At 41.2% G+C, this 25506-nt stretch overlaps 1 protein-coding gene across 5 annotated transcripts in view; it reads right to left on the reverse strand.

The window, feature by feature from the left end:
* HECW2 (HECT, C2 and WW domain containing E3 ubiquitin protein ligase 2) overlaps window positions 1–25506 on the reverse strand; it is a 392473-nt gene that overhangs the window by 220736 nt on the left and 146231 nt on the right. For all 5 annotated transcript variants that reach the window (XM_040475725.1, XM_040475723.1, XM_040475726.1 and 2 more), the window contains exon 2: window positions 19062–19376. In XM_040475725.1, coding sequence (XP_040331659.1) covers window positions 19062–19353 — 292 coding nt within the window. In that variant the 5' untranslated portion in view covers window positions 19354–19376. The remainder of the gene's footprint in view (window positions 1–19061; window positions 19377–25506) is intronic.

The following is a 25506-nucleotide window of genomic DNA, read 5'->3' on the forward strand; positions in this document are numbered from 1 at the left end:
ATATAAGCGTAGAGTTCAGTGGTATTAGGTGCAACATTCACGTCCTCCTCGTTGCGTTCTCTCTTTCCATTCCATTTGTTGTGGTGTTTTAAGATTTATGTGTTTTTTTTTAATGTTTTAATTTTTTTTTTAATATATGAAATTTATTGTCAAATTGGTTTCCATACAACACCCAGTGCTCATCCCAAAAGGTGCCCTCCTCAATACCCATCACCCACCCTCTCCTCCCTCCCACCCCCCATCAACCCTCAGTTTGCTCTCAGTTCTCAACAGTCTCTTATGCTTTGGCTCTCTCCCACTCTAACCTCTTTTTTTTTTTTTTTCCTTCCCCTCCCCCATGGGTTCCTGTTAAGTTTCTCAGGATCCACATAAGAGTGAAACCATATGGTATCTGTCTTTCTCTGTATGGCTTATTTCACTTAGCATCACACTCTCCAGTTCCATCCACGTTGCTACAAAAGGCCATAGTTCATTTTTTCTCATTGCCACGTAGTATTCCATAGTGTATATAAACCACAATTTCTTTATCCATTCATCAGTTGATGGACATTTAGGCTCTTTCCATCATTTGGCTATTGTTGAGAGTGCTGCTATGAACATTGGGGTACAAGTGCCCCTATGCATCAGTACTCCTGTGTCCCTTGGATAAATTCCTAGCAGTGCTATTGGTTTTTTTTTTTTTTAACTCAACAAATACTTTATCCAAAAGTTATGCCCTATACTCACCAATACAGCAACTACGTTCTTTGCCTTGCTGAAATAGAGTTTAATCATCATCACCATAGTCGACATTTCTTTTATTCTTACTAAACCAAGTTCTGTGTCGTATGTATGCAGAAAAATCCAACTGAGGATTTTATTTCCTAGGAGATCAATATGGTTACCAGTGGGTAAGTAACTTGCCCAGTGGCACACAGGAAGCAAGTGGCAAAGCCAATATAGGTCTATTCAACTTCACAGCCAAAGCATCTGACCACAAGCCTCTGCTACATAAGTGGGGAGGTCTATGACAAAGGATAACGGAGAGCATAAGGTGCAGAGTCAGGAGAGTTTCAACGCTTCCTTATCCTAACTGAAAATACCATGGAGAAGCTAGTTAACTTTAGCCTATTACTTTTCTATAAAATGAGGATACTAATAACTGCCTAAATTAGACATTTGTTGCATTACTCAGTTTCCATCTCCCTTCCCATTCTCAGCAGTGTGGCCTGTATAACACTAACCCCACCCCCACCTCCAGGTGGGCCCTTGGTGTTTAGAGGACAATGTGCATATGCCATTCTCCCGGCCACTTGCTCAGGGAAAGGCTAGGTTTGTTTGGCTGTTTTCAGTCCGTCACAAATCCCAACTGATACACTACACCATAACATTGTTTTGAGGATTAAATGAGATGAAACATGTAAAGCACTTAGCTTAATGCCCGGCAAAAATAAACTTTTATTTACTAACTATTTGACAGGAATGTGGAACGTGGATTGGACTAGACTATGTTAGATTGAGGCGATTATTTAGGAAGCTAATAATAAAGACACACATGAAATGAGAATCAAAAGAGGTGACAATGCAAGGAAACACTGCTAATTGAAATCTTACATTAAGAGTGGGGGTGGAGTCAAGAGTGGGGTAGGGTCGAAATCTTGAGCAATTTTCAAACCTGAGAGACTAAAACAATACGAGAGAGAGCGTGCACAGTAAGTGGAAGAGGGGCGGGGGGGGGGGGGGGCAGGCAGAGGATCTGACGTGGGCTCTGCAAAGTGGGCTCTGTGTTAACAGCAGAAAGCCTGATGCAGGGCTTGAACTCACGAACCATGAGACCATGACCTGAACCAAAGTTGGACTCTTAACTGACTGAGCCATCCAGGCGCCCTTATTTGTTTGTTTGTTTTTTAAGTTTATTTATTTATTTTGAGAGAGAGAGAGAAAGAGAGCAGGGGAGGGCCAGAGGGAGAGAGAGAATCCCAAGCAGGTTCCATGCTGTCAGCAGAGACCCACATAGGGCTCTCACAGACCATGAGATCACGACCTCAGCCAACACCAAGAGTCAGATGCTTGACTGACAGCCACCCAGGTGCTCCTGAATAAGCTGAGTTTAAAGAAGGAATAGGATATTCAGAGAGAAATGGTTTGGGGAGCTTTAGACAGAGGTTGGGGTTAGATAGTGGGTAGCTAGCAAGCTGGTTCTGGGCTAGCTAGAGCGAGGCACGGCCCTGATTTGCAGCGTGTGCCCCACTCTGTGGCATGCATGTTCCCCTCACAGCTGACTTCATGCCACCAATGTGAGGACACTGATCACAGAGACAGGAGGAGATGTGCCCAACTGGCTCTCATGGGCCAGGATGGCTTCAGCCGCCCTTAGTTAGAAATAAAGCTTTCTGCTCAGACTGGCTAAAAACTGGGAGTGAATGAAATCATTCAAGAAAGGAGATACTAAAAAAGAAAATTCAGAGGCACCTGAGTGGCTCAGTCGGTTAAGCGTCCGACTTCAGCTCAGGTCATGATCTCACAGTTCATGAGTTTGAGCCCCACAGTGGGCTCTGTGCTGACAGCTCTGAGCCTGGAGCCTGCTTTGGATTCTGTGTCTCCCTCTCTCTCTCTGTCCCTCCCCACCTCATCCTCTGTCTCCCTCTCAAAAATAAATAAACATTAAAAAAATTTTTTTAAAGAAAAAAACAAAAAGAAAATTCACCTACAAGAGGGTAAGAAAAGAAAGGAGTTTCAGTAAAGAATAAAAGAACGAATGGGCAGAAAACCAGGGGAGTCAGGACAGTGTCCCAGCCAAATGAAGAAACAGCCTCAAAACGAAAGGCCAGCAGGTAGCATCTGAGGCCAGGGCGGTGAAGGCTGACAAAAGGTCCGGTGTGTGACTTTTCAGACTTGCAAGTGCATGGTTTTGGAAAACAGTAGGGGCTCAGGGGTCCTCCTGTAACCTTTTATACATAATATTTCTGCATATACATCATTTAATTCTTCATATCTTTCTTAATAGAGTTATTAAAGTAATTTTGAAATATTTCAATATCTGAAGAATGTTTGGAATATTTCAGCTCATGGACATTCACAGGTGTTGGTCCCATCTGCCTTTAGGAAAAAATAAATTCATCAGTTACAGTTTAGAGAAAGATGAGTAGGTTGATGGCAAAGGAGATTGTGTACCGAAACAATCATATTAGATCATCTCAGTCTTTCCTATGCCTGGAGTTCATGTACACACTCAACCCTTGGATTCAAAACCTCAGGGATCGGAGCACTGCCCCAGAAAGGAAACAGCAAACGTAACAGAACGAAGTATTTATGCATATCTGAAAAACTCTGACAGTTCCAAAAAAATAAAATTCTTTCATTGAAGTATTGCTCAGACAAATGGACAATAAGTATTTGGGGGAGTATTTTAGACAGTGCTATAAAAACTAGCAAAAACAACTTAAAAAATAAATCTCTCTGAGCCTCCAGTAAAGGAAGTGACTCATCGTACTCTATGGAATCTACAGAGATGAACCGATGTTCAGGGGAGGCACAGCAAATGCTCATTTCACACACTCCGGTGTAACCACACACGCCCAGTCGGAACAAGACAAGAGACTGAGAAAGAGAACGATGTGAACTGCATGGGAACCTTTCCAGACTCTGAGCGTGTGCCCCTTCAGGGAGCATGAAGGGTGCAGCTCTTTCAAGGGGCCCACCAGGCTGAGTGGAAATTCAGTTTCAAAGGATAGGGTTCGAGGGGGTATAAAAACAGCTCCTAAACACAAGCCAACTTCTCTGGCACTCAATCTAAGACAGGAGTCTGCTCCAATACTGAAGGAAAACCAGCTGGGTCAAACTCGGTGTTAAGTCCTATTGCCTTCCTGGGGTTTTTCGAGAGTAATTTTAGCTAAACTCAAAATCACCTGCAGGAATTGACTTTCGTACCTAACTCCCTTTAAAAAGCAACCCCACTGTGGAGGAAATTCCTATTAAACACTGTGTTTTTTCCAACCACTGTACTGAGCAACCATGGGCTTATTACTTAATCCATCTGGGCCCTCAGTTTCTCATTTGTAAAATGAGGCCAGCAGAGTAAATGATCATTAATTTCCTTTTTAAATCTAAAACCTCCGTGCCTCTAAGTTTTAAAATAAACTTCAACAGGGGCGCCTGGGTGGCGCAGTCGGTTAAGCGTCCGACTTCAGCCAGGTCACCATCTCGCGGTCCGGGAGTTCGAGCCCCGCGTCAGGCTCTGGGCTGATGGCTCGGAGCCTGGAGCCTGTTTCCGATTCTGTGTCTCCCTCTCTCTCTGCCCCTCCCCCATTCACGCTCTGTCTCTCTGTGTCCCAAAAATAAATAAAACGTTGGAAAAAAAAAAAAACTTCAACAGATGGATCATATGTTTAATGATTCCAGATGATTAAAAATACACTTCACTACCAGCTTTCGATTTCCTTAAATAATAGTTTCCCTACATTTGAGTGAAATTTATGTAAAATGAGGAATTCTGGAGGTTCCACAATAGCAGCACATAACACAAACATGATAACTCTAGCTGGAGAGACTTTTACAACTAATAATAATTAATTTGTAAAAAGTAATTGTATTACTGGGGCACCTGGGTGGCTCAGTCGGTTGAGCGTCTGACTCTTCATTTCAGCTCAGGTCATGATCTCGTGACTCCTGGGATCGAGCCCTGCCTCGGACCCTGAGCTGACAGCATGAAGCCTACTTGGGATTCTTTTTCACCCTCTCTCTCTCTGCCCCTCCCTGCCCCTCCTCACTCTCTCTCTCTCTCTCTCTCTCTCTCAAAATAGATAAACATAAAAAAATTTTGAGTAATTTTATTTGTTTCACAGCTCTCCATTCAGGCAAATAAATCATATGATGAACTAGAAAATTCTAAACTACCTGACAGATGCTGACCTATAACCTTGCTCAAATCAGCAGTTACACTGGGGCATGTGCATACACAATTCACCTTGTTTATCTCCTTGAAATAGCTCAGGAATGACAGGGTTTGGTAGCTAAGTGAACAGAAAAAAAAATGGCTGTCACAGAGCTCAAAACTAAAAATTTAATGTCCTCCAGATGTTCGCTGAATTCTTACGGCTTTCCTTTTTTCATGGAATGCTTCACCCTATCAAAAATATGCCACAGACTTACACTTTGAAAAATCTATTTGGACACTTTAAAAATGTATACAAATATTTAAAATCCTATCATTAACTTAATGCAAATTCTCACTTGGAAATTTCAAGGTTTTTTTTACTCTTACAGTAATATATTTGTGTCCAATATTATAGGTTAGTGCTATAATTACAGTCCCCAAAACAACTGTATATATTTTTATGGAGTAAAAAGATGATCGATCATTCTTTGATCCATCAACAATTTTATACCAGCACTTGGTCACAGATGTCTAGTAATTATGGTGTGAATATAAAGGTAGTACATTTTAGAACAGCAGACAGATATTCTTCATGCCAAACTACCCACAACTTTCAGATAAACCCCTATCACTGCTTAGAACAGCAGATGCATATTTTTGGAAGCAAGACAATAAGGACAAAAAAGAATGAGGGTATAAAGCAGTAAGCACACTGAATTCAGGGAATAAATTCATTTCTAGTTAAACACATAGCTCTTTCCATATTGAAGAGAGAATCCATAGGTACAGAAACAGGAAGCAAAAGGCCAATATATTATGTGATAATTGAAAAAAAAATAACTGGAATGACAGCTCCTTAACTATGATCTTAAATACAGATATTTTAAAAATTCTTTCAGATGCCTGGTATAGAGTAAATGCCTAATATTGTCGAACAAATGAATGAGTGAATGAAAGCAAAAATAATCTGAATAAAATTTTGAGGAGAAAACTATATAAATGGAATAAATCTCCAGTAAAAAAGTACTCACTTTTCTGTCATGACTGCCCTAGCCTAAAACCTACTCTTCAGTGAAATTCAGTAATCTGCATGAATAAGGCAGCACAGACAGCTGGGTGAGGTGCTCAGGATACAACGTGCACAGGACACAGTGAAGGAGCTAAGAGTGCAACTGAAGGCACAGACATGGAAAAAGGCAAATTACAACACACAGTAACTGGCACTGAAACACTGATATGAAAAAGTTCCCAAGGAAGCAGCAAAAGAGACCAACTGCCTGCAATAGTTCTGGGGTACAGCGTGGAGTGGGTGACTTCTGAATCTTATGTAAAAGGATACACAGGGGCACCTGGCTGGCTTAGTTGGTTAAGCATCCAACTCTTGATTTCACCTCAGGTCATGATCTCACAGTTCATGAGATCAAGCCCCATATCGGGCTCTGAGCCAGCAGCGTGGAGCCTACTTGGGATTCTCTCTCTCCCTCTCCCTCTCTCTCTGCCCCTCCCCCGCTTGCACATGCTCATTCTCTCTCTCTCTCTCTCTCTCTCTCTCTCTCTCACACACACACACACACACACACACACACACACACACACACAAAACAAACATTTAAAAAATAAAAGAAATTCTTTAAAAGAAAATTTAAAAGAGGATTCACATAAGTCAGCCAGGCAAAAAAGGGACAGGACAGGAGGTGCAATCCTCAAGTAAAGCTGACATAAACTCTTCATGAGAAAGAGACGTACATATGAAATTCTCACCCCCCAGAATGATGTTTTCTCATGTAAGTACCAAAAAAAAAAAAAAATCCTATTTGATGATAAGTATAAATATCACCATCTTAGTGAGGCAGCTTCTATACCTTCCCGGTCCCTGAACCCATCTCAGGCATTAAACCATGCTCTCGTGGCCTCTGTAATATTGTCCCGAACACGCAGAACCATTCCTCTTTCTCACCCCACCAAAAGGCGAGCTGATTCATGTTTGTATCCCAGGGCCTAGTGGCAGACAAGTAGCAGACTCTCCACAAAGCCTGTGGGTGGGGTGGCGGCTACCTCCTACAAAGCAACTACCTTTGGGTACGCTTCACAGATGTCATCTTGTTTCACCTTCCCTGCAAATGTATATGGCTGATATTATTCCCATTTTTACATAAGAGACTGAGGCTCAGAATGGTGAAATAACTCCCAAACACCAACTAAACAGCTGAGCCAGAACTTGAATCCAGACCCATCCCACACCCCTACTCCAAAACTTTTTGCCACTCTACTACTGCTGGACTCTACCCAGTTCAAGCTCTAGATATAACTACGGAGTTAGTGTTGTTCTTCTAATGATTTTATGAACTACAGTAAATTGAGAAAAATGTGATCGATTAACTGCTAAGTTTTTATGTAGGAAAAGAAAATTCAGGCTTTCTCAATGAGCATGCATATACTGGGAGTTTTACAATTCATATTTTAAATTAAAACACACACACACAAAACAGGACTTAGAGGAAGAATTCTCTCGTGTCACCATTGATTCCAACTTATGACACTCTGGTCCCTACCACTTAGACTGAAAATCTGAGATGCTCTTCATAGTTCCTCTGCTGTCCATATGAAGTACATACATTTGTAAAGAAAGCCTATATTTACTCAAAAATTCAACAGTAATGTCAGTCAGACCGTGGGAAACAACTGTCAGAAATTAATATAATGACTTTGATAGTTATCACAGCTCTACTCTAACTCAAAGACTGCCAGTGTAAGACTGGTCTAAAATAAAGATAAAGGTGCCTGGGTGGCTCAGCCAGTTAGGTGTCCAACTATTGGTTTCGGTTCAGGTCATGATCTCATAGTTCTGTGAATTCAAGCCCCGCATTGTACTCTGTGCTGTGGTGTGGAGCCTGCTTGGGATTCTCTCTCTCCCCACCCTCTCTCTCTGCCCCTCCCCCACCCGTGCTGTCTCTGTCTCTCTGAAAAGTAAACTTTAAAGAAATAAATAAAATAAAAATAAAGATAAAGATAAAAATAAATGGTGCAGGGGTGCCCAGGTGGCTCAGTCAGTTGAGCGTCCAACTTCAGCTCAGGTCATGATCTCACAGTTTGTGGGTTTGAGCCCTGCATGAGGCTCTGGACTGACAGCTCAGAGCCTGGAACCTGCTTCGGATTCTGTGTCTCCCTCTCTCTGCCTTCCCCTGCTTGTGCTCTATCTCTCTCTCAAAAATAAATTAACATTAAAAAATTTTTTAATTAAAAAAATAATAAATGTGCAAAATGAATGAGAGAACACGTAACAGGGAAAACCCACTGGAGAAAATGACAAGAAGAGTTCAGGTATACCTGGTACCTTTTATCATTATCTACATTAACAATAAAAAAAAGAAAGGAATATTCTTTGGTTTGGCACATCAACAAGAATCTGAAGTTAAATTTGAAACTTCTGTTTGCTTCCACTTATCTTAGAATGCAACTTTTGCTGTGTGTGCATGTGTGTTTTGTAAGAAAATCAAACCTCATGAACTCCAGTGCTGCTGATTCAGATCAGTCTCTTGTTTTAATCCTTATTGTCTACTTAATAAATTGTTGTTTTAAGCCACTAAGTTTTCTGGTGGCTTTTTATGAAGAATAAAAAACTGGAAAAATCCCTGTCTATAAAAAACCCACAACAATAATAACAATGACTAATATGGGAAAGGCGGTTTAAAACAAGCTGGAATTTCTTTTTCCTTTTTTTCTTTTTTTCTTTTTTTTTTTTTAGAGAGAGAGAGAGAGAGCGCGCACGAGCAGGGGAGGGGCAGAGGGAGAGGGAGAGAGAGACTTTTAAACAGGCTCCACACCCAACGTGAAGCCCAATGTGGGGCTCGACTTCACAACCGTGGATCATGACCTAAGCTGAAATCAAGAGCTGGACTCTCGGGGCGCCTGGGTGGCGCAGTCGGTTAAGCGTCCGACTTCAGCCAGGTCACGATCTCGCGGTCCGGGAGTTCGAGCTCCGCGTCGGGCTCTGGGCTGATGGCTCGGAGCCTGGAGCCTATTTCTGATTCTGTGTCTCCCTCTCTCTCTGCCCCTCCCCCGTTCATGCTCTGTCTCTCTCTGTCCCAAAAATAAATAAACGTTGAAAAAAAAAAAATTAAAAAAAAAAAAAAAAGAGCTGGACTCTCAGGGGCGCCTGGGTGGCTCAGTCAGTTGAGCATCTGACTTCGGCTCAGGTCATGATCACACAGTTTGTGGGTTTGAGCCCCGACATTGGGCTCTGTGCTGACAGCTTGGAGCCTGGAGCCTGCTTCAGATCTGTGTCCCCCTTTTTCTATCCCTCCCCCGCTTGTGCGCACTCCCTCTCCCTCTCTCTCTCTCTCTCCCCCAAAAATAAAATAAATGCTAAAAAAACAAAGAGTTGGACACTTAACCAAGCCACCCAGGCACCCCAAAACAGGCTAGAATTAAATGTTGCCGATAGTAAAAGAAAAGATGGAGAAGGAAGTGATTGCAATGAGTATGTTCTAAGATCCTTGTACAGCTTGAGAGATGTGTGAAGACACGGATTCATTTTAACCTTTAACTCAATAATACATGACAAAAATTCTAAGGATAACTGCTAACAGACTAGACCTAGAATGTTTAACTTCCAAGCAAATAAAATGAGGAAAAATGTGGATGATAGGGAGCAAATAAAAGTCATCATTTCAATGGAAGGCACAAAAACAGGTTGAAAAAAAATAACTACCAAAAAGCACGTAATACAGAACATATAGTAAGACATGGAAATACGTCCAAATATATCAACAAATAACAGCAAATGTTAAAATACTAAATGCACCAATTTTAAAAGGTGGTCACTCAGATCGGATTAAAAATCATAAAACCATAGATGATTCACAGCAGATATATCTGAGGCATCCCAAAGAATGGCTCAAAGGAAATCAGTGGCAAAAGACACGTCAAGCAAAAACTAACCAAAGGAAGCTGATGTAGCAATTGATAACAGACTTTAAGAGAGATATCTGGATAAAAAGATGACATTAGAAATGTATTTTCTTACTGATGTGCCCATTAGTCCTTAGAAAAGCATGAAAAGACAATTCAAACAAACATTATAAAAATAGTATGTGTGGGAAGCAATTATTTTGTGAGTTTGTAATGGGCTTTATCAGAACGAAGAATTTCTAAACCTCATGCCAACGCCATCTTAACTCCATCACAAAATACAATCATTTCACATTTACTCATTATAGCACCTATATAAGTATCCTTTAAGGAAAAGTGACACAAGTTACATGAGGGGGGAAAAAAACACCTCAGATAACTTTCCTAGAATAACCAGATAAAAAATAAAAACCACCTCACCATCTCAGTACGTAGACAGAAGAATGCCTATTTCAAGTATGGCTTTCTTCCAGTACGTTAGGGAATAAAATATACTAAAACTTCTTTGGATACACTGAGCCATCCATCTTTTTAAAGCCTGCCTACTATCCAGGGAACTCTTCCATAACCAGTTTAAAAACATGGAATTCTCTGCAAACCAAATCTCTAACATGCATATTCTAAGAAAGATCTGTGATGGTCTGCGATGCCAATGCAATGCTGTGAATTCAGATTCTAACTATTGTACATCCATAGTTCAGGTACTGTCCTTGGTCCTGCTCTTGGTGTGCTTCTCATTCAGTCTCCTGAACACTTTATATACCATATAGTATGACACTTCTTAAATCCCCAGCATCTATTCTTCCAGACCATGCAAGAATAGATGTCTTAGGCTCTGAAACAGACTAGAGGACCAGACATGTTGTTAGCAAGACACATCTACCATGGCAGAGACACTGACTGCTCACTACATGGCCAAGGGCTTCTCCCCATTTCCCAGTCTCTATGCAGTTAGGCAGATCATGGGGCTACTGCTGAATGTGGACCCTGAGCTGAAGTGAAATGTATCACCTTGGGGCCAAGACTGTAAGAGCTGGTATGGGGGTCTCCAGTGCTCTCTTCCCTGAACACTTGCCTGGAGAGGCCTCCTGTTACAAATGGTGTCATGACAAGATGGCAGATCCTTTAAGAATCCAATATGGCAAAAGTCAAGAGGATGCTGAGCCTGCATGCCTTAATGACAGTACAAAGTAAACCCCCTGCCAATCCATGCTGGACACGTAGCATTAGCAAGAAATCATCTTTTGTTCTGTTAAGTCACTGAGAATTCAGGGTTAGCTCATTTGCACAGCATAATCTGACTGAGGCTGACTAGTACAACTAGGTAACAAAAAGTAATTTAGAGTTAAGTTGTTCCAAAAACCACTTCATGTTCAAAGCTCTTAGTTTCTAAAAGCATTTTCTAAAATGCAAACACATGACCTGAAACAACTTTTCTTTGGCAGCAATCATGCCAAAATACCAAAGAGCTTAAGAACAGTCACTCTTCGCTATGTTGGATAGCTATTCTGGAAACTAAATACTTCATACATAAATTCTTTGTTCCATTTGATTGAATTTTGGATTAAACTGCAGCTTTCCCATCACCTTTAAAAGCATGTTGGTTTAGAACCTACGTGATGCTCACATTAAAACCCTGTATTATTTGGTATTGAAATTTTAAACGCTTTATGTAATTTCTAGAACTCTGATTCAAAGGACTGGGTTTTGGTTTTCGTAAGCAGAAGCGGCCTGGTATGTCACTTTAATCCAGAAATCTCTTCTTGTGGATTCAACCAGTGGATAAGTTTGCAGTGCAGCTTCGGACCACCAGGAAAATGATTAACAGTAGCTAAAAGGATGATAGTTTGCAATTAGCAGGGCCTTACAAAAAGCCCAGGCACCTTGCTGAGCACGTTATACATAGTATCTTATTTCTTACCATACTGGTACTTTTCCTTTTTCTTTTCTTTTTCTTTCTTTCTTTTTTTTTTTTTTTTTTGTTACAGATGAGGACAGGAGGTTGAAAAATATTACATATTTCACTCAAGCTAGTAAATGTATTTGAATTTACTAGTCTGTCTGATTGCAGAGTCTGTGTTCTTAACCACGGATAACCCCAGAGTTTCTCATAGTATGCTCTGGGTGATAATCTTGGTGGTGCACAGACAAAAGTTATTTTTTTTTAACAGTTAATGTATGTTGGAAAGAAATATAACTAACACAGAAAACCTGTCCCAGACCTTACTACTTAAAACAAAGTCAGGGTAGATAACCGGTTTTTTGTTTGTTTGCTTGTGTGTTTGTTTGTTTTAATCAGATGGTTTAAAGAAAAATATTAATAGTACAGGGGGTAATCCAATATGGCAAAACTCAAGAAGGTGCTGAGTAAATAACTAAAGGGTGGAAAACACTGGACTCCATCTTGCAACACAGGGGGGGAAAATGAAGACTGAGACACAAGACACTTAAGTTCCAGCCTTGACCGCTCCCAACTAGCTGTATGGCTCACCGCTCTGAACCTTAGTTTTTTATCTATAAAATACCAGTTTAAATTTTGGGATCTTAAAGGTCTAAAATACATACTCTAAATGCCTTGGTTAACTATTACAATCCTACTTTTTTTTTTACCATCCAAATGCAAAGAAATATGGAAAATATCATAATACATAAGCCATAATACTTTTTAAGGTAGAGTAAAATACATTTGTCGTGCCACTCACCTTTGAAGATATAATCAGCATGCAGACACTGAGGGTGGTCCAGAGAAATGCTGGCAAACTATTTGTTCCTGGTCTATGGCAAGACAAGCTTGAGCCAGAATATGAACTACCTCCATCAATAAGCCCATTATTTCATTTAATTTTTTATTAGTGACATTTTCTCAATGAAGGATGCAGGGCATTGATTTACATTCTAGAAACAACTTCTTATCTAGTCACAGATAAATCGCAGACTCGCACTTTGAGAAGCATTGGTGCACAGCACACTATACACTTCTAGTTTTCATAAGGAGCGTTTTCCTAGCTCTGTTTAGGGACTTCAACTTGCCTGAAAATGAGAAACAGCAAAGTAAGCCTTTTGAAGTGTTTTCATTTTGAACAGCCAGAAATAAAAGCACAAGACCAAAGGTCAAGGGGAATTAGATAGTGAACCTGAAACGAATTTAATATGCTCTGTCTCCTCTTTAAACAGTGATCATTTGATTTTTCATGGAAAGCTGTTTGTGTTGGGTACCCTAAGTGTTTTTGCATGTTTAAGCATTTGGCTCTTTTTATTTAGACAGCTTGGAAGGAAGCAATGAATGGCAGTGTTAATCTTGTCAGAGGTCACTTCTAATTATGGAGACCAAAATAAATTATAAATCCAGCGATTTTTGAAAACCATTTACGAGGCACTAATTGTTGTAATTTGGACATTCAGGGCTATAGCTACATTGCAATCGTCTGTGAAAATCTCAGGGTGCATGTGAGACTTTCTGGAGAGAGAAAATATAATTAGCACCTGTTTTAAGAACTGTGTTCACACCCCAAATTTCCCCAAATGGCACTTTGATATTTTCAACTGGTTTTCTTTGTATTCCCAATAGGACCTATAAAGGGCCTCAAACGCCTGGAGAACAATTTATTTTTCTGACCCAGGAGTATACATTTTCTCTCCAGATTAGCTAAAAGTCATCTGGACTGAGTTGTACAATGCAAAACCTTATTAACAATTAGCCAAACACAAACAACACTCACACTCCTAGAGAGTAAGAAAACGTAAGCCAAGAGAAACACAATCAAAGTGCAGGGCGTGCCAGTAAACCACACCTCACCAGCCAGACGTTCCACCCAAATCCTTTCCCTTTGGGATTGATTTCTATAGAGACCATCTCTCTGTTCCCCAAATAAAACTAGGCGTTGCTAGGAAACAGCCTGGCTTCTCAGGATCCAGCTAACGAGGGGTGGCTGCTTCCTACCAAGAGCTACAGGAGTCTGAATCTCTACCTGACATATGTGCTATTGTTAGGAACCCTAGATTTCCCGTGCACCTATGTCAGAGCCTGAGAGAGAATATTTTTCTGTTTAGCCGTAACAGCCTTAAAATGGTGACGTCATTTGTACACTGAAATTCTTTTCCCCATCCTGGCCTTGCATTTCCTCTTTTCTTTCAGCTTCTCCAAATGTATCCCCTCACCACTTTCACGTAAAATGCCCAAGAAAACGGTCTGGTATATATTCAGGTTACTTCATTTACTCATTTCATAGATTCTTTCCCTCACATGATTGGTCCTATTAAACTTTTGAAAATTTCCGCATGGCTTGGAGTTACTACTTTCAAAAATTTGGTATCAGATTTTTGTTGCTTTTATAAAACACAACCTGGTAGTCTTTAACTCTGGTGAAACTGTGCCGAGCACACTCCCGGGAGTAGTAACTACTGCAGTCGCCCACACACTCTCTCCTGCCCTCACAAACCGCTGATGTCCCTCCTTTTTCCTTCTGCATGTCAATACCACTTAGCAGCTCAGCATTGACAACAGGTACAGGTGACTTAAGCAAAGAGGGGAAGACTTTTTTCACGTGAAGCAAGAACTCTGTAGTGACAGTCCAAGCTCATCCTAACTTTCTGCTCTGTCATTCTTGGCTTTTACTCTTGACTGATGTCTTACGGTGGATACATGGGTGCACCAATGCAAGATCTCACGGCCTTTCGGCAGAGTCCCAGGTACAAGGGAAGGGGAAGTTTAATGACTCTACAGGAAGCTCTGGCTTTTCACTGGAAAAGGAAGCTCCCCCAAAGTCTTTCCTTTACATCTCACTGGCCAGGCCTGGCTCACCGCCCACTCCTACGCTAGTCACTGGTTGGATTGCCATATAAGTTTAAAACTTTCCTGAATCTGGGGAGGGCCTACCTGCTCTAGATGAATGGCTTGCTGCCTAACCCTCACCCTGTAAGGAAGAAGGATCTGGAAACAGCTGTCAGTTAAAAATGACAATGCTGCCACCTATCCCTCTCCACACAGGATGGCAAAGTCCCCACAGAAGTGAGGCTGCCTCCAGTCTAGAGGTCAGAATAGCCCATCTTAGCCTCAGGAGAAATGGCTATCTCTGCTTAAGGCCAGGTCTCTGTTCAGTCATTCTGAGGTCCCAGGGAAGTCAGGCTTTTCTTCTAAACACAGTCGTGGCCCTTCAACTACAGAAATGAGCCATACTTAATGTCTTAGATACTGGGACCTGGGCCTTTCAGAGTCATTGGTTGCAGAAGACCTGTTGAGACCACCAACATGCCCAAGCACACCAAGTTCTACACAAGTGCTATTTTTACTTGCAAATGTTAGTCTCCGTGTGCATCCTGGTCGCTCGAGAGGCCTGAGGGCTCCAGTGCTTGCCCTCTCTTCCCTGCCACGGACCTAAAACTATTAGGAGACATACTAAGAAGAACTAACAAACATACGGGACTTCCACTACCATTTATTAATGGGAAAATAAAATGAAACTGCTTACTCCCTACTGTCAATCAAAAGCACGGGGAAAACTTCTGCTTCAGGGCATAGGCCAATAATTAGTTCCAGACTGGCCTTCCCAGTGTAACCAACTGTAAAACTGTGAGGCAGTGGTTTGCAGACATTGCACAGCAGGTGGCTGAAGACAAAAATCCCAGAGACAAGAAAAACTCAGGAGGTGACGCTACGACCACCCAGATCTCAGCCAGGTGACGACTTCCCAAGTGCAGCGCAGGGTGTTGGAGTCCTGGGAAGTTGTGACAAGCCGAGGATGCAGAGATCAACAGGCAGGGCACAGGAAAGGAAAGAGCTATGGAGGGGTGGAGGCCAGAAGTGCACATCGGGATGTCCCCCAGGCCTTTGGCTAATGTCTGCTCTGCGCATGTGCAGGGAAACACTACCAAGGCCTTCCAGAGAGCAGCTCCTACAGGGCTGACGGTGTGTTGAAGTTCCGTGAGGTCCAGCAGTGCTGGAGAACACGGGAGTTATGACCCAGCCGAAGAAAAAGAACACCTGATCATCATTCCAGGCATCTAGCTAAGACATCAGAAATGCTGCTTTGGAAGAAGTACTAGGCCTAACAAAGCCCTAACAAAATCCACAGGGGAGACCAAACTTAGAGGCTGAATCCCATATCCCATCAAGTTAGAAGTGCTGGGGAACCACACTGGGCTTTCCACAGATCCATCCTAACGAGGTGGAAAATCATACCTAGAAAGTGCAAAGAAATGAATCTGCCTACTGGATAAAAATTAACATTAAAGTAAAAATTGTTGGGGTGCCTGAGCGACTCAGTCAGTTAAGTGCCTGACTCCCGATTTCAGCTCAGGTCAAGATCTCACAGTTGTGAGACGGAGCCCCAGGTCAGACTCCACACTGAGTATGCTTAAGATTCTCTCTCTGTCTCCCTCTGCCCCTCTCCCCGCTTCACTCTCACTTTCTCCCTCTCTCTCTTTCTCAAAAATAAATGAATGAATGAATAGATGAATAATAAAAATTGTTCCACAGAATTCAGATTTTTGACAACTTAGAACTCTCAGCAGCCAGTGTAAAATCAATAACTGCTAGATGTGCAAACAAACAAGAAAATGGGATCCACGGTCAGGGAATTACAGACGACAAAAACTGCCCCTTAGGGGGCCCAGACACTGGATTTAGCTGAGAATTTATTTTGTTTTTTTTTTTTATTTTTTTTTAACGTTTATTTATTTTTGGGACAGAGAGAAGCAGAGCATGAACGGGGGAGGGGCAGAGAGAGAGGGAGACACAGAATTGGAAGCAGACTCCAGGCTCTGAGCCATCAGCCCAGAGCCTGACGCGGGGCTCGAACTCATGGACCATGAGATCGTGACCTGAGCCAAAGTCGGACGCTCAACCGACTGAGCCACCCAGGCGCCCCAAGGATTTAGCAGAGAATTTAAAGCAGCTACATTCAATTCAGTTCAATTCAAATAACTGAAGGAAAATATGGTCTGAATGAGTTAACATACTCATTAGAAATCTAATAAGATTAAGGGAATCTCGTAAGAAAAATAAAATCTATAAAAGGGAAAGAAATGCAAATTCTATAAGTGAAAAGTCAAAAATGAGTAAAATTTTTAAATCCATTGGATGGGATTGACAACAGAATGAAAATGCAAAAATAAAGTTAGTGAACTTGAAGATAGGTACATATAAAAAAATCATATAAAAGAAAAAATAAAACAGTTTTGTGAAATCCAAAATGGTGAAGTTATATCAAAATCAAAAGAATTACTTCTAAAGTCACATCAAAACTGTAACTTTTTCAGTGAATATAATAGCAGATATAAAAATATAATTTTTAAAATCCTCCCTTCCTAATTTTGAATATATATATTTAAACACACTTGGGTAAAAATGCTGAACTCTGAAGACTTTTCCCTTTGTTTTGTTGTCATAAGAGGAAAATACAAAAATTCCTGAATTTTGTTTTTTTGCCATTTTAGATTTGTTATCCAGCATGATTAATAAGGAGTTGCATTAGTAATACAAATGAATTTATTTTAGTCAAATACAATTCTTTGTTGCTGAGAAACATCAATTTTAGTGGGCTTAACATTTTATTTTTTTTTTCAACGTTTATTTATTTTTGGGACAGAGAGAGACAGAGCATGAATGGGGGAGGGGCAGAGAGAGAGGGAGACACAGAATCGGAAACAGGCTCCAGGCTCTGAGCCATCAGCCCAGAGCCTGACGCGGGGCTCGAACTCCCGGACCGCGAGATCGTGACCTGGCTGAAGTCGGACGCTTAACCGACTGCGCCACCCAGGCGCCCCTTAACATTTTAATAAAATCTCTGAAAGGATGTTACTTTGCCTTAAATCAGAATTTGTCAATAGTGGCGCTAATAGATAACTGTTGTGGGAGGCTGTTCTGTAATACGCTCCAAGATGTATAGCAGCATCTCTGGTCTCCCATTCCCTACCCAACTGTGCCAACCAAAAATGTCTCCGAACGTCACCAAATGTCCTGTAGGGGGTAAAATCACCCCCGATTGAGGAGCACTGCCATAAATGATTAGGTCTTTTATTTCCCCCCAATTTATTCATTAAAAAACAACAACAAAATGCTGGGCTTATAATCTACAGTGAAAGCAACAATGTCTTTCTATTAAAATACTCGATGTTGGGGCGCTTGGGTGGCTCAGTCGGTTAGGCATCCGACTTCAGCTCAGGTCACGATCTCGCGGTCTGTGAGTTCGAGCCCCGCGTCGGGCTCTGTGCTGATGGCTCAGAGCCTGGAGCCTGCTTCCGATTCTGTGTCTCCCTCTCTCTCTGCCCCTCCCCTGTTCATGCTCTGTCTCTCTCTGTCCCAAAAATAAATAAACGTTAAAAAAAAATTTTTTTTTAAATACTTGATGTTAAATTTTGAAAAGAATTCCCTTCATTGAGTGAAAAAGTTGCCCAACTTTAAGGATTTTGTTTGTTTGTTTGTTTGTTTGTTTTAGAGAGAGCACCTGTGTGTCAGGAAGAAGGGCAGAGGGAGAGAGGAAAAAAAAAACAAAACCTTAAGCAGACTCCATGCTCAGGACACAGTCTGACATGGGATTCGATCCCAGGGATCATGACCTGAGCTGAAATCAAGAGTTGGATGCTAATCCAGGCGTCCCATTATCACGTTTAATTTAGATTTTCTTTAAGCCTGGTTGATAGGTTTTGATTTTTGCTTTCAACAAAACAAATTTTATATTTTCTGGCATGTGCCATTCCTCATTCACTCACCTATGAATAACAGGTACAAATTAGCTAAATACAGCTGGGACATTTTTATGAAAACAAACAGCAACCTATTTCTAAGTCATTTATTAAGAGAATATGACACGTTCTTCACCTAACTGATCAAGCACACATCAGGAATTTTGATATAAAAAGACACCACAGACTGCAGGTTGTTCTTCATGGAATTCAATCTTTAGAAACTACAGAACATTTTCTCACATCAGTTATCTAAACCTAGACTTCTTTTCAGTCAGTTCAAAAATATAGGTAAAAGCTAATATCCGCCTCCTCCCCAAAATGGGACTACTGATCAAGGGCAATGTGAATTTTTCTTTCTTTAAAAGAAAACACTGTAAAATCTGCAGGTTTTGGCATTTAATCAGGGTAGAAATGTAACCACAAATTCATATCAGCAAAGGTATTTATCATTTTTTACTCTAATTTTTCTGGGGAAAAAAATTCCCAGAATTTGCTGAGTTTATTTGTATGTGGGTGATTTTTTTTTTCCAGGAAAAAATACAAACTAGGATACTGTCAGAGTAAAAACATATGCTCTACGTCACATGCAAGTCCATCTTATGTCACTCACCTATGTGATAAAGTCCAATCCAATCACTGGGGTCCACCTCCTCTTTAATGTCCCAGAAGATAATGAGGTTTTGGGCTTGCCCCAGCGTGTACTCGTACATGCTGGCAGTCAAGCTGGAGCGGCTCTCAGAGGTCACCAGGTCTGTGTCGCTGTTTGCCCTCTGTAGGGTCATGTTCTCTGGCATGGAGCTCTGGGCGGCGAGGCTCTGAAGGTTCTCTGGGCTCAATGTGTACCGCATCTGGGGATTTCGACGCCGCACAAAAAGCAGGTGCTCCCGGGCTGAGCTGGCCATCCTGAGGTTAGCTTCCTACAAAGCTGCAAGAGACAGACAAGCACAAAGCATTAGTGCTACAATGCGAGGGAATTAGGTTTAAGCCTCCCAGACGTAAAGCCCTAAAGAGTGTTTATGAAAGCCCGGCCATGCAATAATCTTCTGCTGTCAAAATAAAACCTATTATTCTACTTGTCAACTGATGATGTCAGAAACAACTTCTATAGTCTGAGGTCACATGATGGCAAAGGCCATCACGCACCTGTGGCCCTTGATTTCACAGGGCACAGCCTCCCCCTGGCAATTAAGGACAAGCAGATTTCCCTACCAGTCCTTTTAGGTTTATCCTCTCCCAGACACCCCACCTTCAGGAATGGTCCTCTTTTCTTTCACCCCACCCCATATACTTATTTCTTGTGGAAATTAAATTTTAAAATAGCAAGACAGAAAATTGTGACACATGCTAAACACAGTTGAAATCTACCACTGAGCACAGGTTAACCTGCTCAATTTCCTTCTCCAGGAATGTAACCCATTAGTGTTTATCAGGAACTTGCTCAAATGTCACCTCCTCTCTTAAATAGAATGGCCATCGTACTTAAGACCACAACACCCCATCTCTTCCCCATCTCTCCTCTCTCGCTGTAGTTTTCTCCATAGCAATTACCATAACCTGATGTGCCACACAGTAGCATTCACTTATTTATTTGGTGATTGCATACTTCTCCCAACAAGAATGCAAGCTTGGGGAAATGACAGTCTCCTCAATAAGCGGTGCTGGGAAAACTGGACAGCCACACACAAAAGAATGAAGCTGGACCCTTATCTTACACAGCAGACAAAAACCAACTCAAAACAGATTAAGGATTTGAAAATAAACCCTGAAGGCATAAAACTCCTAGAAGAAAGCATAGGGAGTAAGCATCTTGACATCAGTCTTGGCAATAATTTTTCTTGGATCTGACACCAAAAGCAAAGGCAACCAAAGCAAAAATAAACAACTGGGACTTTATCAAACTAAAAAGTCTCTGAACAGCAAAAGAAACCAGGTCTGTTGAAGCTACACTGTCTTTAAAAGCAGGAACAGTGTATCAGTGGTGCTTATGTACGGTAAGGGAGGAGCTGACATGGAGAAAGGATGGAGGTTATCTGTATATTTCTTTAACAAACATTCACACAGTACTTATTCTTTCAAGTGATTCACAAACACATAGGTTATTTGTAAGACTTGTGTTTATAAATCAATAGCTGCACATGCTTAAACTTCACCCTGCCTCAATTATTAAATGGAGATGACTTTAAAGTACCATAAGAGATTGCTGTAAGGATTAGAAAAATTGTGTTAGTCAGAGAAAGACAAAAATCGTACGATTTCACTCATATGAGGACTTTAAGAGACAAAACAGATGAACATAAGGGAAAGGAAACAAAAATAATATAAAAACAGGGAGGGGGACAAAACAGAAAAGACTCAAATATGGAGAACAAACTGAGGGTTACTGGAGGGGTTGTGGGAGGGGGGATGGGCTAAATGGGTAAGGGCATTAAGGAATCTACTCCTGAAATCGTTTCACTATATACTAATTTGGATGTAAATTTTAAAAAAATAAAATTTAAGAAAAAAAAGAAAAGAAAAATCTTAAGTGAGGGGGGCCTGGGTGGCTCAGTCGGTTGAGAACCCGACTTCAGCTCAGGTCATGATTGCACAGTTCACAGGTGTGAACCCCGCAATGGGCTGTATGCTGACAGTTCAAAGCCTGGAGCCTGCTTCAGATTATATGTCTCCCTTTCTCTCTGCTCCTCACCTGCTCATGCTCTGCCTCTCAAAAATAAATAAGCATTAAAAAATATTTTTAAGAAAAATCATACATGAAAGTGTTCAGTAAAAAGCAACTACTGTTATTTTTAGTAACAATATAATTACTGAATTAATTAATGCACAATTTACCTTGGAGTAGCTCCAAGGGTTGGGAGACAGTTAAGAGAAATCAAATGCTGAAGACTACCTTTTTACACAGGAAAAATTACTCTAAGTTCCGCCTCATGTTAGATGACCCCACGGAAAAAACAGTCCATTCTTCCCCTGCCTCCCTATTCAACATGGCTCCTGGCTCTCAGAAGCCAGAAATCAGCTACATATGGATACACAGCCCTTTGAGTTACAGCTTTTAACTCAACCACGTCTCTTAAATAATTGTTTCTACATTTAAAAAAATAATAATTCCAATTTCCAAACAATCCACTTAGGAAAGAACTTTGAGAGCCCCGCACCCACAAGCCAGGAACTGAGAGGTGAGATTAGAAGAACCTCAGGCACAGAACAGAAAACAAGTCAGCTGGAACCTAAGACTGATTGATAAGCAGGAGTCATTGCAGGGTCTCGAGCACAAGAGTCAAAACATTAAATATAAGTATGAGAAACTTAATCTGAGAGCCTCTGCAGGGCTGGCTGCAAAAGGAGGGTAACAGAGGAGGTAAACAAGTCAGAAGCTGATTAAGTGAGGAATCCAGCACTGAGTGCTGAAAAACGGATTTTAGTAACACAGAAGGGAAATATATCAATTGGGAATATTTCAAAGAGCGAGCCCAAAGATGTGGCAACAGAATGAATACAGCGGATCAAAGTGGGGAAAAATCAGGACTAAATTCTGGATTTTCAGTCCAAGCAGCAATAAAATCCCAGAAACATTGATGGGGCTAAGAAAATCAATACGATCTTCGGTGAGTTGGAAGTAAATGCAATATACCCAAGTCACTATGTCCCAAAGACTCTTGTGAAGGTGGGTCGAGTTGCTGGTTATTATGAAGCCAGGGATAAAAATAAATATTCAAATGCAAGTTTCTGCTTAATAATAGCCTTATTGTTTGTTAATTAAAATCAACTAAAATCATCTCTAAAAGCCTTACTAGTCCAGGGTTTAAAAATCTCATTCAGGGGTGCCTGGGTGGCTCAGTCAGTTGAGCGGCCAACTTCGGCTCAGGTCATGATCTCGAGGTCCATGGGTTCAAGCCCCGCGTTGGGCTCTGTGCTGACAGTGCAGAGCCTGGAGCCTGTTTCGGATTCTGTGTCTCCCTCTCTCTGACCCTCCCCCGTTCATGCTCTGTCTCTCTCTGTCTCAAAAATAAATTTAAAAAAATGTTCAAAATAAATTTAAAAAAAATAAAAAAGCCTCATTCAGATTTTACTTTGCATAACTTAGATCAATGGAAAAGAAAAAAAATTAGAATAGGGAATGCCCGGGGGACTAAGTCGGTTGAGGATCCAACTCTTGATTCGGCTCAGGTCATGATCCCTGGGTCGTGGGATCAAGCCCTGCATTGGGCTCGCATGGAGCTTGCTTAAGATTCTCTCTCTCCCTCTCTCTCTGCCCCTCCCCCACTCACACACAAGTGAGTGCACTCTCTCTCTAAAATAAAATAAAATGAAATAAAATAAAATAAAATGCTCAGATTACGATGAGGGACAATAGTCCAAGCCTGTATTGGAAAATTTCATTTCTCCCCTATAGGAAAAGAAAAGTATATTTTAGAGTTCATGTTTCAACAGTAAATAAGATCAAACATCATGCAAAAATTCTCAAGGCTGCATGAAAATGAAAAACAACAAACCACTCTAAATATTATAGATACAATTTTCCTTTATAACTACCTTATTCAAAGCACTATTCCCACATGGGCAAATTAGCTACTGAAATGACAACGAATGGCTACTTTATATTTTTTCCTACTGAAATCTAAGAAGTCTTGACTTGCTTCTTGGTTTCATACCTATGCCTTATGCAATAAGAAAGACAAATTTTCTTCAGATAAGTATCCATGCTGTCCTGAAAAGCTTTACAGATAAAGCCAATGGAAGGGAAACTGATTAGTACCCACCATATTATTACACAGAAAGCTGGTCCTTGGAAGCTCCTTAGACAATCCCTCCCTTGAGGAGCGCTGCTGCAGCTCTAGGTCCCATTCCCAAAGGACACAATGTAATATGATGAAGCACTCCTTAAACCCCGCCCCCTTCGATTTATGATGAGGTCTGCACTATGCTGCTCTCTCGGATAACGGACATCTGCTTAAACAACAGCTAAAAACAAAATCACTTTTCTTCCAGAGGTCAACAGAGATGTAATTACCAAGCAAATTGCAAAACACCTTAGTATATGACTTCAGGTCCAAAAGCAGCAGATTTTGTGCAGAAGACAGAGACAGTAGCAGACGACAAATACATTAAGCAAGCATCTTTATTTAAAATATTTTTGCTCGGGGCGCCTGGGTGGCGCAGTCGGTTAAGCGTCCGACTTCAACCAGGTCACGATCTCACGGTCCGTGAGTTCGAGCCCCAAGTCGGGCTCTGGGCTGATGGCTCAGAGCCTGGAGCCTGTTTCCGATTCTGTGTCTCCCTCTCTCTCTGCCCCTCGCCCGTTCATACTCTGTCTCTCTCTGTCCCAAAAATAAATAAACGTTGAAAAAAAAATAAATAAAATAAAATATTTTTGCTCAAGAAACTGGAGGTGAATGTCAATTTACTGAATTTCACCTGAAGGGTAAGTACTGACAACATTCCATGTCAAAATAGAAATGCACCCTAGGATTTTAACTTCCTAGACTGTATACTGATAAACAAAGCTATAACAACCTTGTTTAACCATTCAAATTCCAAAAAATAAAAACAAAAACACATAAACACACACACACACACACACACACACACACACACACCTACTCAACTATACTATGCTTTAAACTCCGTGTGTGTTTTACTATATAAATGAGGGAAACAAAGGGCAAAAAGATGTCAAGAGACACTAAAGAAAATATAATTAGCCTGCAATAAGCGGAGATGTGAGAAACCTAGGAAGAGAAATCAGCCACCCAGCAGACCCGCCAGGCCAGTTGACACAGGAAATGAAGAAAGTCATCACCAAATTCCCAACTACAGATCTCTCCCAGTGGATTTCCACCATACCTGCTGCTAAAAGAAAGCAATCATAGTCATCACTCAGTGTTTATCCTACATAATCATAACCCCAATACTCAGCTTACTCAGCAAGAATGTTCTAGTAAGGTGATTAATACCAGAAAATCCCTGCTACAACACTTGTCAGTAAGTGCTCCCAGGACTCCAGGGCATTTGACAGAGAGCCTCGGCTGACTCAAGCTGCCTGCCTCTCACTTCCTCTTCTCAGGGGGAGAAGTATCAGAAAATGCAATTTACCCTCCAGGCTCCTGCTCTTTAGAAAAAGCCTGTCCTTCTCACAGTTTCACCAAATAATATGTTAAGATCCACAACATAAAAATAGTCCACATGTCAGTTTGGAAAAGGAATGTACACAAATGGGAAGAAATCACTTTAAGTTCCAAAACCTTTTAATTTTTAAAATTTTTTAATGTTTATTTATTATTGAGAGAGAGCGTGAGTGGGAGAGGGGCAGAGAGAGAGGGAGACACAGAATCTGAAGCAGGCTCCAGGCTCTGAGCTGTCAGCACAGAGCCTGACACAGAGCTCGAACTCATGAACCATGAGATCATGACCTGAGCCCAAGTTGGACACCTAACCAACTGAGCCACCCAGACACCTCAAAAAGCTTTTATTTTTTTATTTTTTTTAACATTTATTTTTGAGACAGAGAGAGACAGAGCATGAACAGGGGAGGGGCAGAGAGAGAGGGAGACACAGAATCTGAAACAGGCTCCAGGCTCGGAGCTGTCAGCACAGAGCCCGACTCAGGGCTCGAACTCACAGACCGTGAGATCATGACCTGAGCCGAAGTCGAACACTTACCCGCCAAGCCACCCAGACGCCCCCCAAAAAGCTTTTAATCTTAAAGACTGAGTCCAACAGTGCATTCAAGATGTTGTTTTAACCTTCAATTGCTGAATATACGAGATAAATAAGAGAAAATCATTACGATTTGGTTCAACTCTTTGGAGTTCCTTAAATTCAATAAGGTTTTTAATTCAACTACTAAATTTTCTTTTGTAGATGTGAATAGATAATTCCCAAAAGGAAAAAGTTAAATAATTGATAATTACATATCAAAAAACAAATATTTTAAATATGAGATGTAATGTTTTATCCATTAAAATGTCCAGTTTGGGGCGCCTGGGTGGCGCAGTCGGTTAAGCGTCCGACTTCAGCCAGGTCACGATCTCGCGGTCCGTGAGTTCGAGCCCCGCGTC

The sequence above is a fragment of the Herpailurus yagouaroundi genome, unplaced genomic scaffold (genome assembly GCF_014898765.1).
Source record: "Herpailurus yagouaroundi ecotype Mexico unplaced genomic scaffold, PumYag 140, whole genome shotgun sequence".
Lineage (NCBI taxonomy): Eukaryota > Metazoa > Chordata > Mammalia > Carnivora > Felidae > Herpailurus > Herpailurus yagouaroundi.